Source organism: Chelon labrosus, assembly GCF_963514085.1.
Source record: "Chelon labrosus genome assembly, chromosome: 6".
NCBI classification, from domain to species: Eukaryota; Metazoa; Chordata; class Actinopteri; order Mugiliformes; family Mugilidae; genus Chelon; species Chelon labrosus.
In genome coordinates this window covers 19,522,189-19,541,054 of record NC_140342.1, presented here as the reverse complement: position 1 = coordinate 19,541,054, position 18,866 = coordinate 19,522,189, and the positions used below count along the sequence as shown (strand labels likewise).

At 43.5% G+C, this 18,866-nt stretch overlaps 1 protein-coding gene across 1 annotated transcript; it reads left to right on the top strand.

Moving 5' to 3' along the window:
• Positions 1 to 634: 634 nt before the first annotated feature.
• On the top strand, positions 635 to 8,420 carry LOC311490015 (uncharacterized protein). The gene is made up of 3 exons (XM_084547350.1): positions 635 to 1,379; positions 7,189 to 7,510; positions 7,973 to 8,420. The coding sequence occupies exons 2-3, from the start codon at positions 7,216 to 7,218 to the stop codon at positions 8,407 to 8,409; spliced, it is 732 nt and encodes a 243-aa protein (XP_084403476.1). The 5' UTR covers positions 635 to 1,379; positions 7,189 to 7,215; the 3' UTR covers positions 8,410 to 8,420.
• Positions 8,421 to 18,866: the final 10,446 nt, after the last annotated feature.

Below are 18,866 nucleotides of genomic sequence, written 5' to 3'. Positions count from 1 at the left end.
TTTGACCGGTTTACGGTTCCCTACAGCACCTGTAAGGCTTTATCCCTCCCAGGTCCCTCCGTTGGCTCAAACTGGCTGGCTTTTGTTTATATACCACTGACCCCACACACCTGACGCATTTCCTTCGTAGATGGAGTATTTATTTAGATTGCAGTCTGGAGTGCCTGATACCTTCCAAAAGCACGGCCATCTGCTCCTCGTTTGCCGCTCAAGGCTCTGAGGCTAAAATACTGGTTTGTATTGGAGGAGACGTGAGTGTGAGATCCTCAACAACAACACCCCTGGTTTTATCTCCGGCCAACTGTAGATTGAATCATTGCGAAATACCTCTGCTGTGATAATTCTATTTAGCGGGGGTTAATGTTGTCTTAGCCCTATTTAAACCAATTGTGAACTTTCTTAATTCCCCCTAAAAGATTGGAAGACGCTCGCTTTAGCAGACCCTCTAACTGCACTGATCTCTGCCCAATTGAGGCTATTACCAATTGCCTGCTTAAGATGGCAGACTCTCTAGCGGCAGAAGGTAAATGTAAGCCCTTGCTCAGGCCAAAGCATCCTTTAGTGCTCCTGGAGTTAGAGCCAGGGAGATTATCATGTCAGGAGTAATCCGACTCGGCCCACAAGCACAACTATTGAGGAGGAGGAGCAACAGTTGAGGGGGGGAAGCAGGCAGAGGCATCAGAGAAGCTCTACGCTCCACTTACGGTAACCACGCTCTCCCTCCTCACCCTAACCCATCCTCTCAACCCGCAGAGTCCCCCTCCTCGGAGCTGAAGAGAAGACCTGCTGCTGGAAAGAGGGTAAGGAGATGTGCGTTATCCTTCAATCCGTCCTGTTCTGTGGAATCAAACTTGTGAAGGGGAGAGTCGCAGCTGAAGGGATAAAGTTGTGGTCTTTTTTTTTTTTATGACATGCCGCTGTACCTCGTTTCTGCTCCGTTGTTCTGTTTTAGGTTCACGTTTGTGCATAAGGGGACCAGAAGCTCTCTGTGGACGCGCATGAAGGCAGAAGCTTTCCCGAAGTGAGCACGATGCCAAGTCAGGGACTCCTCTAATCACCCAACGTTCCTCGTTTTGGATGGATCTTACTGAGTGCATGTTTGCTATCAGAGGAATGCTGATTCAGATCTTTGTGACCTGAAAGAGTTCTATGGAAGTGCAAAAATGATAAAAGAATAAGACACCCTGGACCTGAATCAAGTCAGGACACCTCCCCTACTTGCAGGCGCAGGGAGTTGTGATGATTTTCATGGAAACAAGCAGGAGTCCTGCCTTCACTCCTCGCCTGTGATGATGATGGACTTACCCAGCCAGCACTTGCCTGTGGAGGTCAGCTGAAGACGACGCCACGCAGCTAAGTCTGGATTAGCCGGCCGAACGGTAAGGACACCACATCTTCTTTTGTTAGTTTAAGCCGGCGGCTTATGAGGAAGGCGTTAGGTGCCACTGACAGAGATGCCTCACCAAGTGCTTGAGTGGCAGAAAACACACGTTGGATAATCTGTATCAACAAGCGCCCCTTTCTGGAACCACATGACAGTAGTGCACTGCGGCCTGTCACGATATGTTTGCCGAGCGGTTGCCGTAGATTACCAGTGGCATGCCTTCATGTTGGAGGGACAGCGGGAAGAAGAAGAAGTGATTATTATAATTTTCTTGCACAACTTGAACAAGCGCTCGCCACACTGACTGAAGTCTGTTTTGTCTGTGAGAAATATTTTCTTTTCCTGTCACTTGTCCAGCATGGTGGTTTGCCTCATTCCCACGCGTGATTGCTCTCCAAATACTCCCGGGTTTTTCTTCACCGAATGTTAGTCCACAACTTGGACATTTTATGAAATAGTGTTTTCAGATCATTTTTTTCTTCTCTCTATTCATCGTTGCCGAGATTTTATATTATTTTTTTTTTTTTTTGCAGAGCTGCTCCTTTAATATTTTAAATAATTAGGGAATAAGGATCACAGTAACTAAAGGTGCTATGAGATTTTGCATTTCACTGATCCCCTTTGCACTAAGCCCATATCATATGTGGAGATTATACTGTATCTAGCTGTGCACTGAGAGGCCGGATAGAGGTTAAGCCTAAAGTCAATTGAGCTGTTCAACTTTCATAACTTGCCATCATAACGGCAGGAAGCTGAAGCTGCACTGATGCATCAGTGTCTCATCCGCTCTTTGCTTTTTTTTGTCCTTTTGCCATGTTTGTGTTGAAATGCAACGCCGTGCATGCAAATGAACGAGATGTTAATGGTTTCAAGCACGCATAAGCGAGCACTTATGGGAAACCTCGTCATGTCTACGACGCCTGTACTTGCTTGTGCTTGCTCGATTGTATTTGAAAGTGGTATTCAGCGTGTGCCAGGTGGCCGTCAACCTTTTGTAACATCAACATCGACATGTTTAACATGGGTTTAGAGGCGATGCTGTTGTGCTAAAAGAGGATCTTCCATAGATAGATTAGCAGCCGGAATAGCAGCTCATTGGGTTGTTCTTTAGAAAGTGGCGCCGGGAACATCAATCACGCTCGCGCACACACAAAAATGATGAGGCATGGTTCCCTCTCTCTGCCTCCTGCAAAACCTCTTTGTCTGTGAAAAGGGGGCTATTTCAAAGTATTGTGAGAGCCGTACCTTGACTCCACTCTTCGCATAAGAGCAAGGGGGCAGATAAATTAAGACGAGAGCCAAATGTGCATCTATAAATGCATCTTCCCCTCGCCCCTCATTGATGCTGCCTGAACAGCAACAGGTTTGAGTCGTGAGATTCCGTGCTGAAGGCTGTTGGGTCACTGGATTAATCAGAACTAATCCATGTGACATGATAGTACACTTTCCAAAATAAAACAGAAGCTTTTTAAGCCACTTACCCTCCACCAGCACTTTAAAAGAGCTCAGTATATGTTCAGAATTCGCAGGAATGTGCGTAAAAATGATCACTATTTTTCTGGTATTTCCCACAGATGTTTGCCCCCCGTCCTTTTTTTTTTTCTCAATAATGAACAGCAGCTTTCTCACTAACAAGAAACAGGCTTGTTTTAATTATCCTATGGTTACTGAGCGACAGAGCTTGAGCCAACCAATGTGGCTGCCCAGCAAAATTACAGCGCAGTCTAACCTAAGCCTTTTTCAGTTGCATTAGAAACCAGGGCTGGATTTAGAACAGCCAATCCTGGCTCAGAACATCCACTTTGTTTTACAGCCATTTGGCCCACCCTGGTGCCAACACAACAGATTTCACTCACCAAGCTTGTCACTTTTCTTCGTTATTCGTACTTTCTCAGTGCACGCTATAAAGGTAAGAAAACGCCCTCTCGGTGCTCTTTCTCGGTGGGCCCCGCATGCAGGTCTAACCCCTGAGTTAGAGGTGTCTGATGGATTAACACATACACATAAGGCAAGCCCTGGGCTCCACCACCAACGCTGCAGCCAGGTGTTAACCCACGTGACTGCAGATAAAGCCGGCAGGCATTAGTGCTAATCCCGCCCTGATCTTTGGAATATGTCCCTATTACCTTCCCAAGCACTCTCTAGCTGTCCTCAGGCCTCCTGATGCCCACTTAAGAGGGAAAAGACAAGACAAGGCCTCTCTAGGACTCCATAAAGCACGTTGTTTCCTTGCAACAACAACAGTAGGTGCCTTTCCCGCTGTTTGTTACGCTACTGTTATCTTTTCAGTGAAGGTATTTGTGGGGTGTGTTCAGAGTAGCGCAGACAGGCGGTCACATGGGTGGAGCAGAGCTGAAAAACACAGCGTTGCAATAATGTTCTGTAGGTAAAGGCCTCAGATTGTGCAACATCCACAGGTACACCCACTGTGGACATGCTGCTGTCCACAGTGGGTGTACCTGTGGATGTTTCTAGATATTAAGAAGCAGCAGGTATTATGCAAGCTGGATTATAATGTTTTGTGATGCTGGGGATGCACACTGGAACTGAAGTGGCCAGCAAGAGGAAGGTCGGACTTTGTCTGAGTTTCTACAGTGCGTCAGATGATTTGGGGAAAAGTGAAACCACGCAAGTGCTGTAGTGTTTATGGTATACATGAGTCACTGCGATGAGGCAGAGAGTGAGACAGACCAGGCTGTATTTGGGGAAGATATAGGAAGAAGTTCTACACAGTGGTGGGACATAAAAGTCGGTATCTGCTTTTTTTCCCAGCACAAAGAAGCTCTTCATTCACGCCTTTCTGTGATCTTCTCTCGCTGTAATCATGTCACACTGGTTGAGATCCAAGCGAGCTGACAAGAAAGCCCCCCTGTCTGCTGGCTTCATTGAAAAGTTTTAACCACAGACGCCCCTTATCCCCGTTTTGACAGATCTCTAGTTCATCTTTCTATAGGCTGTGGCATTCTGTCTCCTTCTGGCATGGGAGGGGAGGGGTGGACACGAGTGCCATGCCGCTGTAATTACATTACCACCAGCTTAGCAGCACCATGGCCACTGACCCAATTATTTCTGGACAACATCAATTTTATTGTGTCATTTGAAATAATGCGATCTTTGAGTTACAACAAGAGCCTGGTTGATGGTTGACGACCGGGCTCCGACTGTGCGATGCGTGAGTTGGAGAATACATAACGTCTCAGGAATGGCTTTGACAGGCCCGGGGATTCTTGGTGCTAAACGGTTCACGCTCATGGCACGCCTCAAAAAAAACGTTAATGACCTTCTCAGGCTGCTCTGGTGGTAGCTCTTCAGGTGAGAATGGACGGACAGGAAACAACAGGTGCGCTGTTTCTTCCAGTGCATACCTCACGGTCGCTCCCACTCCTCCCCAGAGACACAGAATCTTTATGAAGACGTTCACGCCTGAGAACTCGTGTCTCCCTGTGAATAGATGGTTCTCTGTGTTTGTTTTGGGCCTCGCTCGTTTGACCGACCCACAGGAGCGTGCATAGGCACATCGGCCCGCGATGCTCTGTGAGGCAACCAGGCACGCTGCGGATGTGTAGGAGCTGGTTTAGTTGTCTTTGCAGCTCATCTGCACTTTTATGTCTTGGTTTGAGGATGGGTTTTCCTTCTGCTGGAGTGGCCTCTGGGGTTCGACTATATCCTCTGCGTTGTTCCTCTTCTCTCTTTGCTGGAAAACAGCAGCACTTGTCTTCTCAGGAAGTCAGCTCCTTGAAAGAAAACCAGTGCCCCCTTCTCCCTATCAATATCTGTGTATTTACATCGTTAGCAGAGGGGCCCGGTGATAGATATTAAATGTCTGTGCAGACGAATCATCCGTGACCCTCCGAACAAGCCGCAAAATGCTCCTTGGCACCTTTATTGCCGCCAATCGCCCGCAGATGTGACTAATGTGTTTTTGAGTGGAGCAATTACGAGAATCAAAGTGTTTTCAGGAATATGAGGTCAGTGTTTGGTGACCAGGCTTCGTCCAGTACAAGCAGCCGAGACAGTGGAGGACTCGTCTGTTCTTCATGAGGTAATTGTTTTATCAAGATGAGCCGCAGAGCTAACAGGCCGAGGACACTGATGTATCGCTGCTGTGTGAAAATGCTAACTCCGAGCATGACTAATTGTCCCAAGCTCACCTATTAATAGTTTAAGGCAACAATGATCTCATCCTCAGCTATACATCATAACAAACTGGCCCTTATAAAGCGGAGAATTTATCATTTTTCAGAGCAGGAGCTGCGAGATTACTGGTGTTAGGAGTTGGTGTTGACCCAACAGAAACAAAATGAAAGTTTCCACTCAGGCTTCTATATATCACGCCTTGTAATTAAATTCAACGGCGAGAAACAAACGTCAGACACGAAGACGCGCGCCGGGTAACGCTCTGCCGCAGTTTCACATTGTTTCCATAGACGCCGTGCGTCAAAATGGGGCCGTTAGCTGAAATGTTTGACTTCCAAATGAATGCCATTCTACCCCTTCATTGTGCACGGGCTGCTCGCCGAGTCAAACCCATGTGGAATTATGAGTGATGAGTCAAGCTGTGACTGATACGACTGGTTATACCTGTTTATATGATGTTTATACCACTGCAAGTCAAGTGTGCAGTTTCTTTGTATTTTTCCTCTGCGGTGAACAAACCCCTAAAATGCAGCGGAGTACCGTCTGAATGCACCTATAGTTCTTCTGTTTTGTTTGACTTTTTTTTTGAGTATTTCCCACAAACGCTGACCGTGTTTAACGTGATCTACAGGAGCTGCACGCATGCTGTGAACAAATTAATGTCAGATTTTTCTTTCTGCAATCAACCACACAAAAATATGCGACATTTTGTCTCATTGTAAACAACCCGGCAGCCTGTATATATACGTACTCTACAGAATCCAGTCTGGCAAAACACTTTGTAAAGCCTGGTCTGGATTTGCTGTTAGTCACTGCCAGTGTACCATTTCCGGCTCTGGGGAAATGTTTTGCTCACTGGTGACATGATATGAAAAATACAAAGAAGCCGAGCGTATAGACCTTCTCAAATACCGGGTGGCTTGACATTAAGGAAAGAAGGGGAAGACAAGAGTCCTCCAAATTGAGTTTTTCGGCTGCTGCGTTGCTGTGTCTGTTGGAAAAGGAGGAGCCTCCTAAGGTGAAGGGATGAACACATGTTCAGTGAGGCTTCATCATACATTGCAAATAGGTGTGGTGGGTAAGAAATTCCTGAAAAGGACGGAATGTGTTTCAGTCTTTAAAAGGATATTTACCTTTACAATAAAGCAGCTTATATTGTCATTCACATCAGGTGTTTCATTTTCTTTCTTATTTTTGTAATGCACAATTTCCTTTAACAGTTTTCAAGCGGTGAGGGCGCGGGAGGGGTCACAAAATTAATTCTGCATTTCTTGAATTGAAATGAAAAACTAGCACTAGTCGTGTCTTTTTTTTTTTTTTTTTTTTTTTCTCCCCAGGCTGCAGCGAAACAACTTTAAACACACACGGCATTCTCAGGTGTCAGCAAGCGATGTCGGGCTCACAGATCCTGAACCCACTTAGAGTGAAAATGAGCTGACAGCAGAATCAGAAAAAGTAAACTGTAGGGGTAAAAGGGAAGCCCTGTCAGAGAAGGCTCAGATGAGAGACGCGGATTTATGGAAAGGTCACGAGAATGTGACTGTATGTATGAAAAAAATAACGTGACAAGATGAGGAGATGGTATACGTGACTGAAGGTGTGACTGTTTAAACATGTCTGAAGGTGGTTCATTTTCTCTCTCTCTTTCTCTCTCTCTCTCTCAACAGAGTTTCAATGCTCCTCCACGTTCTAAGATGAAGTTATGGAAAGGTGCTACTTTTGCCTTCGTGCTCTGTGGTGCAGCCCTGTCCACCATCCTCGTTAGAAGCATGGCCACTATCGGACAGTTCCAGCTCAAGACAAAACACCCGCACATATCTTCACCCTCATCGAGATCGTCTTCATCGCCAGAAGAGTCGACATCCAGAACCTCATCTGCAACATCCCCGTCCCCCTCCCGAGCAGAATCGCCAGTTTTGTCCCAGCAGACGGGTGGTCTCCATCGACGGGTCCGCTCAACGGACAACATGAACTCCCTCCTTTCAGAGCGTAAGACAAACTGTTTTTCTTTCTTCCTTGTCTACTCAGTGATAAGGTGTCGTGTGAAAGGGTTGCTAGGGTTCAGACAGAACACTTAAAATCCCGAGTGTGTTGTTTATAGAGAAAGTTTTAATGTCTCTCACAATAGCCTGGAGTCAATTAGCACCTCATAGTTCACTGCTGTTCCACAGAACTACTAAAACCTCCAGCAGAGGACGGTGTATCACATGTTCTTTTCTCTTCACATGACCCATTGATAGACATCCATCAACGAAATTGGCTCTGTGGAATTATACCACCTGTCATGCTGGTTGTGATAAGAGCTGACTTTCATTATCCAGTCATCTACAATCTCTGTGGACAATCTGTTTTGTTGGAATTTCACATTGTCAAAAATTACCCAGAAACCAGATAATCCCTTCCTCATCACTTGTCGATAATGCTTCCGTTGGTTTATCTTGTCTCTGCCAGTTTCCACGATGTTCCAGAGCTTCACGGAGGGCGAGCTTCAGCATGTGGTCGAAACCTTACTAAACAGGAAGAGAAGGAAAAGCCAGCGCCTGGGGAAGAACCCGGCCCGAAGGACTAAAAGAGCCCGCAGGTCTAAGCCCTGCTCTCTGAGGAAGCTGGAGCTGACAGTGAACGAACTGGGTCTCGGCTACAAGAGCGACGAGACCGTGCTGCTGCACTACTGCACTGGCCATTGCCAGGCAGAGCGGCACAACTATGACGTCACCATGAAGCACATGAGGGAGATAGTGTTCAGGAAGAAGGGCCGCAAGGACAAAGTTAGCACGGGGCCCTGCTGCAGACCGACTGCATTTGAAAAGAACTTTTCCTTCCTGGATAACGAAAGCCACTACCACACGATACACAACGTGTCTGCAAAGACTTGCGGGTGTGTATGACCCAGAGAAACGGACTCATCACTACTTCATGCTGCTCTCAGCCTCAAACTTGGATGCTGTTAAAAGACAAAACTATGGAATATAAACTCAAGGAGACGAGGAAAGGAAAGGGAATATGGTCATGACTGCTCCACAGCAGCCTTTTTTCACAGACAACTGGACACAGCAAGGGCTGTTTGGATCCCATGTAAAAAAAAAAAAATTTAAAAAAAAGGCAGAAAGTGACTGTTTACACCAAGACGTTTTTATCTTTTCTATCTGTGTAGTAACACTGTAAACTGTGGTGTAACAAAAATGTAGCAGCATAATGTTTGTGGTATTATATTTGAGTAGTCGTACATGCAATAGAATCATGACGATGAGACATGTGGGACTAGATTGTTTCTGTTACTGCAGATGTTCACTTCAGTAAGTCCAAACCTCTTAGTTTACACGGTTATATCGACGGAAATCACGGATACACTGCACCAATGTTTACTTTACCTCCTGCACGGCACAGTTTGACCCGTTAACCTGATTATGACACGTTGCGATCAGCTGTCTTCGGAAAAGATATTGACTTAAAGGTGTGTGGAGTTGCTGTTATGACTTTGCAAGCCTGCTCGTTGGCATTACTGTTACTGATTGCAGTGTTATTACACAGGTAAGACAACAAGCTTTACTGATAGGAACTTCGACAATAGGAAAAAAAAACGTTTTTACCGTAGCTCCAGGTTTAATACCCACCCTTATAAACTGTGTTTTATACGTTAATTATTATTATTATTATTTGTATTCTTTTGGGAGATTAAGAACGAGGGAATTCTTCAACACACATAAATACACTCTCACTTTAGCTATAGAACCACGTCAACATTTCAACCATTTGTTCTCCGTAGAATTATTTTTCCTCAATTAATTGCCAAAACACACCAAGTCAAATCACAGCATGTGATGAATTCACAAAGTTGGATTTATAAAGGTTTATAAGGTGTGTGATCCTTCTCCCCCAGATGTAATTTGTGAACATTTTAAGAGGTTTTAAATGAAACCTAAAGGCATTTTTTTCTGAAATAGATGCTGGAATCTGAAGTTGCGTTTGCACCCATCCATAAAACCATGTAATCTTTTTTTAACACAAAACCCACAGCACAGCCTTCTACTGGCCCTGCATATGCCTCCTTGTTGTATTGCCTGGTAGACCATTAGGGGAAATATGAGCTGTTGAAATGAACTATGAAGCATCTGTCTCACCTTCAACGTCATTTATTTGGTTTGAACCCATTGCAGCTGCCTGAAGTACATTGAATTTGTTTCTTTGTTTTTCTTTTTTTCTTCCGGAGGAGGTGAAGTGTGGGGTGCAGATGCGGTGCATCTTTATTGTAGTTTATATTGTATTTATTTGGGAAATAAATTATGGTTTTGCATATTTATTTAGATTACGACACAGAAACGGGACAGCTTATCATCATTAAGCAACTGTGCCAAAAAATGTTTTATCTAACGTTCTATATTGACTGCTGAATAAATATAATTTCAGAGCTATGGATGTTCATCATTTCTCCCAAGACATTACTCTGGGGGCGTCAAATGTTCTGTACTCAGATTGTATTTAAAATAAATAAAATAATAAACTCCAACGACACACAATGCTGTTAATTATGATGTAGATAACGACAAGAAGGTGATCCCTGGGGAGAGGGCTCGGATGAGGCAGATTCCAATAAATAAACCGAAACACAGAAACGTTGTCATGCTAATATATTTTTCTGTGACAGTTCATTGAGCGAAACCATCTGTTACACAGCAGCCACTGTACGGAGCGACGGCGGTGACATAAGCTCATACCACAGGGCAGACAAATGAGCAGACAAACAAATTCAGCAAACAAAGACCCCTCTCCTTCATCTCATCTCAGACAATATGGTTATAATATTCTCTTTTATTGTCAATCCAAAAACAACCATGAGCCGAAAGTACAGTCTGTGTTCTCAAAGCAGCCAAATCATTGTTTTCCAAAGAAATGGCACAAAAAAATACACATCAATGAGTCAGTCCCACATGTATCGGAAACAGCCAGCTTGAACATGTATTAATGTGAGGCGGAGACCAGTCCCAACAATCCACAAATTACTCCATTATAAACAGCACGTAGCTGTTTCAAAAGCTGTTTACAACCTGGACCTTATATCTGGCATAAAATACAATCGTTTACTCACCCATATAACTTTTGTGTAATTTGTACTCCTTCGGGGGATATTTACATGAGCGTATATCCATATAGTTGGAGTGACTGGGGCACCGAAACGCAGCCTCTAAATAACGCATTATCTGCCGCGAAACTCGTTAATTTCACCAATATTTTGTTATCATACGCCAGTCTATTCCCCGCTGAGTCCGGAGTTACCTGTTATCATCATCTGCTATGGTTCGTCCACGACCTCAGAATCAGTAAAATATTCAGCCATGTTGCAAAAAACTGGCTGTAGTAAATTACAGGTAAACAAGCCGACCATCGCGGGTGCACGTGGTGCTCAGAGATGACATCATCCAGGTCAGAAAACATCGTCCTGTCTCGGGTCTGTAGGCCGATCTACATACCCTGGATTTAGAGGCTGCGTTTCGGTGCCCCAGTCACTCCCACTATATGGATACACGCAGAAGTAAATATCTCCCGAACGAGTACAAACTACACAAAAGTTATATGGGTGAGTAAACGATCATATTTTATGCCAGAAATAGGGTCCAGATTGTAAAAAACAGTAGTTCCCCTTTAAAGCTGGAATATTTTATGTAAATCTATTTTAGAGCAGAATGCTGTAAAATTCCCAAAGGTGAACATAGACCGCCTCACTTCTGTCGCTCACCTTTGGGTTTATCAGAAAGGTTTGATGAGGACTTTGTCATGGTGCATGATTTGTAGAGCTTTCTTGACACATATGAGGACAATTGCAATCCCAGATAAAGGGTGGTTGCACATTAAATAACACATTACCATTAACTTCCAGCAATATTTAGCAATGGCGGAGAACAGTTCATTTCTGGAAAAATTCTCCAGCAAGTTACCTTTACAGAATCGGCGGTCCAGTAAATATGGATAATCCACGCAACATGCCGAACACAATGTGAAGTTCCTGTGAAACTGTCAAGAGTGAAGCGGATCATCCATTAATACTTGATTTTCATTTCAGTGGAATGAAGGAATGGCTTGTTTGTGTTACCTATTTAATGCGTGAGAGCTTCTCCCGTAACAAATCACTTAGGATGAGTAATGAGTTGATTTAAGAGTTGTTTTTCTGGCCATTGACGTATAGCTGCGTTGATCTCAACTTCATTGGTTAAGCATATTTATATTTTTCTGCCTTTTGCATGTTGAGGGGATGCTCCAGTGCTTATCCATAAAGCTTGGATTCATTTGGATTGCTGAAGACATTGTGTGGGTTTTAAGGCCAGATTCTATGTTACCGTGTTGAATCTGTTACCGCTCCATGTCCTGCACATGACAAGCACCTCCTCTCCTGAGAAATTTAGTTTAATGGCTATAACTGTTATTGTTACTGTCATTTAATTGCTCCAACTACATTGTTTGAACTATATATAGAAAAAAATATCACAACCAGCTAGTGCTTCAGCAGCGTAATTACGGAACAATGCCACCTGAGCAGGGCAGGATGTTTGCCACTTGCTTTGCTACTAATCTATTGCAGAGGTATAAACCAAGCTTTAGACATGGAAAGTTTCTCTTTTAATCATTTATTTTATTAAGTTAATTTATAAGATCTGTGGTCACTCACTTGTTCATTCATTTCACCCCCAAGCTAAACAATCGCATCACAAAAAAAAAAAAAAAAAACCTCAGCACACACTCTGAATGAAGAGTGACGGTCAGTGTTGATTCTGACTTCTTTTCACTGGTACACTCTGTTTAAACCGCTTCAGTAGAAATTCTGTAGAAACCGAAAGCCAGTTGTTTATAAGTCTAATAGCCTAGTGAGCTAAATATAGTCAGTGATAATAGTATACACCGACCAGACATAACTTTCTAACCACTGACAGGAGATGTAAATAACATCGACCATCTTGTGACAATACGCCGTTCATTCGTGTGGATGTTACTTAGTCATGTACCACCCACCAAGACCAGGCCAGGGTTAGGGTTTTGAGGAGCTGCCACTTAACCATGAAGACTACTGTTTAGAATAATCATGTAGCATTGATGTTTCAGCACGTCGAGACATACACGTGTAGCTGAAACACAAAATTCAAAAGTAATGGTCAAATTAGCAGAGCAGGAGCTAATAGAGTCATAACATATCTTTAGCTAAAGGGCATAACTCTTGATATTTGTGCACAGGGTCACTGACATTTGACACTTTGACACATATCAAGTTAAGTACATGTGTGATTGATCTCATTAATCGCGGCTGCGGTCCTTCCACGTGACTGCCTCGCAGACATTGCTAATATCTAAATGGAGCCGAGCCAAGGCCAAATGTTAGGTGTGAGAAAGCTCTGGGGGATTGCACTAACTAGAGGGAAAGCCGACAAGGCACGTTTGGGGAACGAGGTTCAATCGGAAAAAGTTAATAACACCACTTCATGACAACGCCACTCAACGGCACGAGAGAATCTGAGCAGGAATTTGGCTTTAAATTAAAGTCAGAAGGTTTTATTTTCATTTGGCTGCAGAGTGTTGTTTTGGAAATAAACCTTTTCATGTGGCGGTAATTCAAGTGAAGTATTTGTTTGAGGTATATGCCCAGCAGATGCCAGCTCTGGCCACAAACAGTCTGTCCCGAAGGTCTAGCAGACAGGAATAGTGTATGTTGCAATGAGAGGGTTTTCTCACTTTGCTAGAAATCTGTGCACTTGATTGCACTCTGAGTTTAATTTATCTCAAATGTAATATGTTATCACCATATTTCATCCCTCGAATAACCGTTAAATTAAGCAAGAAAATCTCTTCCTGAGTTGTACATGCCTCGACTTTGCGCTTGTTATCCCCAGGAGACAGAAATCCCAGCAAATTCCAGACAACACGACTTCTACAACTTCCTGCTCGCTTTCAATGAGGCAACACCATCTCTCGGAGTTTAGACTCGAACCATGACTGCAAGGCGCTTGAAGGTAGCGCAGAAGTCAGCTTGAGTTCCTTGAGTTTAGAGAATCGCGTGGCTGATGTATGGTCCCCGGGAAACTTTTGTGTATTTGTGAGTAAAAAAAATAATCTTTCTCCCTTTGGGTTTTATTTGGCCGAGTGCGCACATGTTTCAGCTTGACTGCGAGTTAGTGTATTTACTACAGCTGTGGGGGTGAAATGATTTCAACAGTTTGTATTTCGAGCAATTTCACATTTTAAAGCCAGCTAGAAGAATAACAGAGAGCTACGCAGCTCTGTCACATCAAAGGCACATCTCCCTCAGACATTTGGATCTAATTAAATGCTGAATGTTGAGAATTTCTGCCTGAAATGACAACTTTCACTCCAGTTGGAGGAACTCCGGCAGTGTTCGTCCAGCATGTCGTAGTTACATTGTTTTCTTCGTGTACTTTCCTCACAATCTGTCATACACTAAGTGCTCAGAATTTGCTCTAACTTGTTTATAACTGCGCTGAAAAAGGTGTCCCTTTCCCGCCCACATAAACAGATATTTCCGCTACTTGCCACTTGCAGCAAATGGTCTTCAACCAAGACGCCCGCACATGCACAGCAGAGGGCTGGAAGACCTGCGGGGAAAGAAAAAGCAGATAGCCGGTTTAATCAAAGCAACACTGGTGGGAAAATCAGACTGCATAATAACACATGGCATTCATTTGATCACAACGTATGATTCAGCTAGAGGAATCTGTGCCGCTTTTGGACTGCGGTTTGACATTTTCAAAGAAATAATCATTACAGCTGTTTGTTTTCCTGAACATACTTCTCATGTGGTGATAATAGCAGGTTAGACCTTGGGCCAGCAGGAGCTAATGAGGTCCAATTTGAAAGACGTGCAACTCACCGCCAGCAAGTAACTTAAACTGAACCGAGAAGATGGTTTTGCCGATCATGTGTATGTTTTTTTTTCCTGCAGGTTTCTAGCCTGCCCTCTGCTTGTAAAATCGACCGTCAGCTCTCGGCACATGGCGTTTGAGAATAGCACGTTTTAGCTGAAACTGATCGCTGTTCGTGTTTGCAGATCTGAAAGGAAACCCCCTCAATGCTCATATCAACATCGGAGGATAATGGTGTTAGTGTATACAAGACATCTGTTGTTGGTAACGGCGCTGACAAGATCTACAATAAACAGGCCAAAGTTTTACAACCCCCTCCCATCTCCAGCTGCAGCATGTTGGTGAGTTCTTGAGAGGGAGATGGAGGGACGGACGGAGGACGCAGCGGCGACTCTGGAGAACCCAGACGGGCCGAACAACTGCAGCGAGCAGGTGTTTCTCCTCTTCCTAAACAACTCTGAACTCTCCAAAGATGAATTAACACAATCCATTTTGCGCCCCCCCCCTTTTTTTTCTTAAATAATAATAAAACAATTACATTAAGACACTGGGCGTTGCAGTTTTAATTACATTATAAGATTTATACAGGATATGTTTAAGGGGGATATGTTAGATCATGGATAAATCATTTTATATTAAGAATAGAATAGATGTGTGCAAGTCATAGAAATGTGGCCGATGACTCATTCATAGTTCAAATTCATTTGGCTATCCTCATCCATAAATATTTAAAGACTTAAACCTAAATAATCATCAATAATTCACTAAACCCGTGAAAAAGATGACAATTTATGTGTACAGTTTGAGATCCTGAAAAACATCTATTCAGTGTGTTATCTGGTATCTGTTATTTGAAAGTGTCCAGGCGGTGGTACGGCTCTCTGTTTGGCTTTTCTGTGCCGGAGCTTTGTTGCTGGAGGTGCAAAGGTTGCTCAATTTCAGCAGCGTTGTCTCCAAACAGATCTCAGATGGCCCCGTCGCTGCTCCTGAACAATAATGACGGGCATTCTGCGGGCAGGCTGGCGTGAGTGCGGCTGAATAGAGGAGCTTCTGTTTCGCGGCTGTGACGTCCTTCAGTCTGACTCAGTGTCTGCAAACAGTCCCCGCTTCCTGAGGTGGCTGTGGTTGCGGAGATGCCACTGATTGCTGTTTCTCTGGAGGGCTGACACTTTGCAAATGGGCGCATTGTTAAACAATGTGATATTAGTGATCGTATGCAGAGATAGGTCAGGCTTTCGTGGTAAAGCTAACACAATTATCTTTGCCTCAGGATATTCCTTTTATGATTTCTGTGGTAGCCTACTGGCTGTGACGCTATGGTTATCATCTCTTTTTTTATTCATAAGGTAAGAACATGCTCCACACCTTTGAGCTACAAGCCACTCATTGACTCTCTTTATATCAGGGCTGCACAGTTCAAACACTGCATGGGCAGGGAAGAGATGTTCTAACTTAAAATGCTTTTGATTTGAGTCAGATATAAAACAGGGGCGTGCGTGCTGAGATGTTTATTTTTCCATGCTCGGAGGGTGTGCGAGTGTTTGTTGTGTGCACAAGCGTTTTGTAGGGGCTTTTGGGTGGGGTTATCACCCAAAGGGAGTGGCTGGATTTGATGGAAAAGGGGGATTAAGGGGCGGAGAGAAAGAGAAATCGGGCCCGAGGTGTAGAGCTGGAAGGCCGCAGGAAGTGATGATCCTGCACCTTAGCCCTTCCAGCATGCTGCACACACTCTCTCCATCTTGTTTACGACCAGACCAGATGATTAACCAGACATTTTGGAGGGTAAGGTGCTTAGATTGACTGCGTTAGACTAATCAAACATAAAATAAATCTAAAACACCCCTTCGGAAGATGATTCAGCTGTATTAGAGCTGTTAATCATAACATTTAACTGAAATCGGGATTAAAATACGAGGTGATCAGAGTGTGATCACTTGGTTTTGACAGGTGTGCACAATTGTCCTTCTCCATATTTGATGCTTCTGGTGAGTGCATGCCCTGCGCCTCTTCTCGGAAGACAATATAATCTCCCACCCTGTTCAGCTTGTAAATTTTGCACCTCGAAGCACTTATAAACTTTAAGCAATTTAAAATCCGAGAATAAATCATGCAGTGTTAAAACACAAAATGCAGCGTTTATGAATTTGAGATATTTTAGTTTTTCACCTCACAGCTCCGCCTTGTGGAGGAATAGAGGAATGACAGTTAAAACCTAACTGGGGTTACCATAGGCCACAGTTAAAAGCAGCACAAGAACACACATTTTAAACAGAATAAAGATTTAAATGCGGTTTTAAGGTTACTTTTTGACATCTATGTCACACGTTTGTGTTATTAAGGTCCAAAATAACTTTCATTCTCAACCTTTGAGGTAAATTTGAAGAAATATTTTTTATGGACATTGCAATATCTAAACTTTATCCTGTGAGGAAGATGTAGGGAAAAGAGTCAAATGCAGCTGATACGTAAACTAAATAATTTTATCTGTTTTTTCTGACTAATATCTTACAAAAAACAAAATAGTATACAAGCATATCTCAGTATGTTCATGTTAACTATACGTTGTGTATTAAATGAGGTTTGCAAATGTATCTAAAATCTTGATTTCTACAACATCCTGAAGGAAGATGTCTCTCGTAACGGCCTTGTCATCTACTGTATATATGATGTTGAAGTTATTTTTATTTTCCCAGCCCTCCTCGGAGCAGAGGACTCCTTGTAAGGAAATAAATGACACAAATAAAGAAGAATCAGAGCCCCTTTATGGGAGACGATATAAATATCACTCTGCTTTTTATGTGGCACCTGCTGTTTACCTAAGCTGCTCAGAAGGTAGAATATACCACGACTTTGACTAATATTTACCTCTGTCCACTGATGTAAAAACACGACTCCCTCCTCTCCGTCGGAGCATTCCTTGAATTCTCATTTTTGAGTGTGTTCACCTCGATCTTTTATCAAGTTCTTCCTCTGAACTTAATCCCTCCTGACACGACCGTTCTTAAAGCTTTGCCAGAACTTCTCCAAGTCAACCAGAACTACATGACTCAACTACGGAGCTGCCTTTTGTAAATAAGCTTCAGCTCGCAGGTGATAACAGGCCTTTTTTTTTTTTTTTTTTAAAGTCTGCATCCCTTTGAGTTAAAACAGCAGAGTCGACCATGTGAAGAAGAGCAATGAGAGTCGTGTTAGCAGCTGTAATTTGTATTCGCTAAGGAATTCATGAAAGAAGCTCTCTGAGTAATGACTTAAGAGGTTAATTCCTGGGCTTTTACTGGTTTAACATTGCATATTAGGTGCTTCTCATTCTGACATCATGACATGTATCGGCTTGAACGTCGTCCAAGTCCACGAGAAAAACTCAGGAGCTGCTGCAAGTCAGAGGGATCACGTTACAACAGCTTCCACCTGGTCTGAGGTAATGTGTTTGATTTGCATTCGCTGGGCAGGAAAAACAGAGTCTGAATATTCATTTGAGACTAAATCAATGCAAACAGATTCGTGTAGAAACAGAGAGGGGGCCTTTTTTTTTCATTTTTTGACCAGAAACGACAAAGACAAAGGACCATACACTGCCTAGCCAAAAAAAAGGCCACACACCTCAATATTTTGTTGAACCGTCTTTATCTTTGATTACGGCACACATTCTCTGTGGCATTGTTTCGATAAGCTTCTGCATTGTCACCAGATTTATTTCCATCCAGTGTTGCATTCATTTTTCACCAAGATCTTGTATTGATGATGGGAGACTCTGACCACTGCTCAAAGCCTTCTCCAGCACATCCCAAAGATTCTCAATGGGGTTAAGGTCTGGACTCTGTGGTGGCCAATCAGTGTGTGAAAATGATGTCTCATGCTCCCTGAACCACTCTTTCACAATCTGAGCCCCATGAATCCTGGCATTATCATCTCGGAATATGCCCGTGAACATCAGGGAAGAAAACATCCATTGATGTAATAACCTGGTCATTCAGTATATTCAGGTAGTCAGCTGACCTCATTCTTTGGGCACATAATGTTGCTGAACCTAGACCTGAGCAACTGCAGCATCCCCAGATCATAGCACTGCCCCCACAGGCTTGTACAGTAGACACTAGGCATGATGGGTGCATCACTTCATCTGCCTCTCTTCTTACCCTGATGCCCCCATCACTCTGGAACAGGGTAAATCTGGACTCATCAGACCACATGACCTTCTTCCATTGCTCCAGAGTCCAATTTTTATGCTCCCTAGCAAATTGAAGCCATTTTTCCCAGTTAGGTTCACTGATTAGTGGTTTTCTTAAGGCTACACAGCTGTTCAGTCCCAATCCCTTGAGTTCCCTTCTTGTTATACATGTGGAAATGCTCTTACTTCCACTGTAGCCCTGAGTTCTAATGTTGTTCTTCTTCGATTTGATTTCATCAAACGTTTAAGTGATCACAGATCACGAACAATCAGGATTTTTTTCCGACCACATTTCTTCCTGGAAGACAATGGTTCC

Bases quoted from the DNA above. Each gene is read 5' to 3' on its own strand.
- LOC311490015 (XM_084547350.1), top strand. From the start codon at position 7,216: ATGAAGTTATGGAAAGGTGCTACTTTTGCCTTCGTGCTCTGTGGTGCA. The intron at 7,511-7,972 runs GTAAGACAAACT...TGTCTCTGCCAG, and splicing joins GAACTCCCTCCTTTCAGAGC to TTTCCACGATGTTCCAGAGC.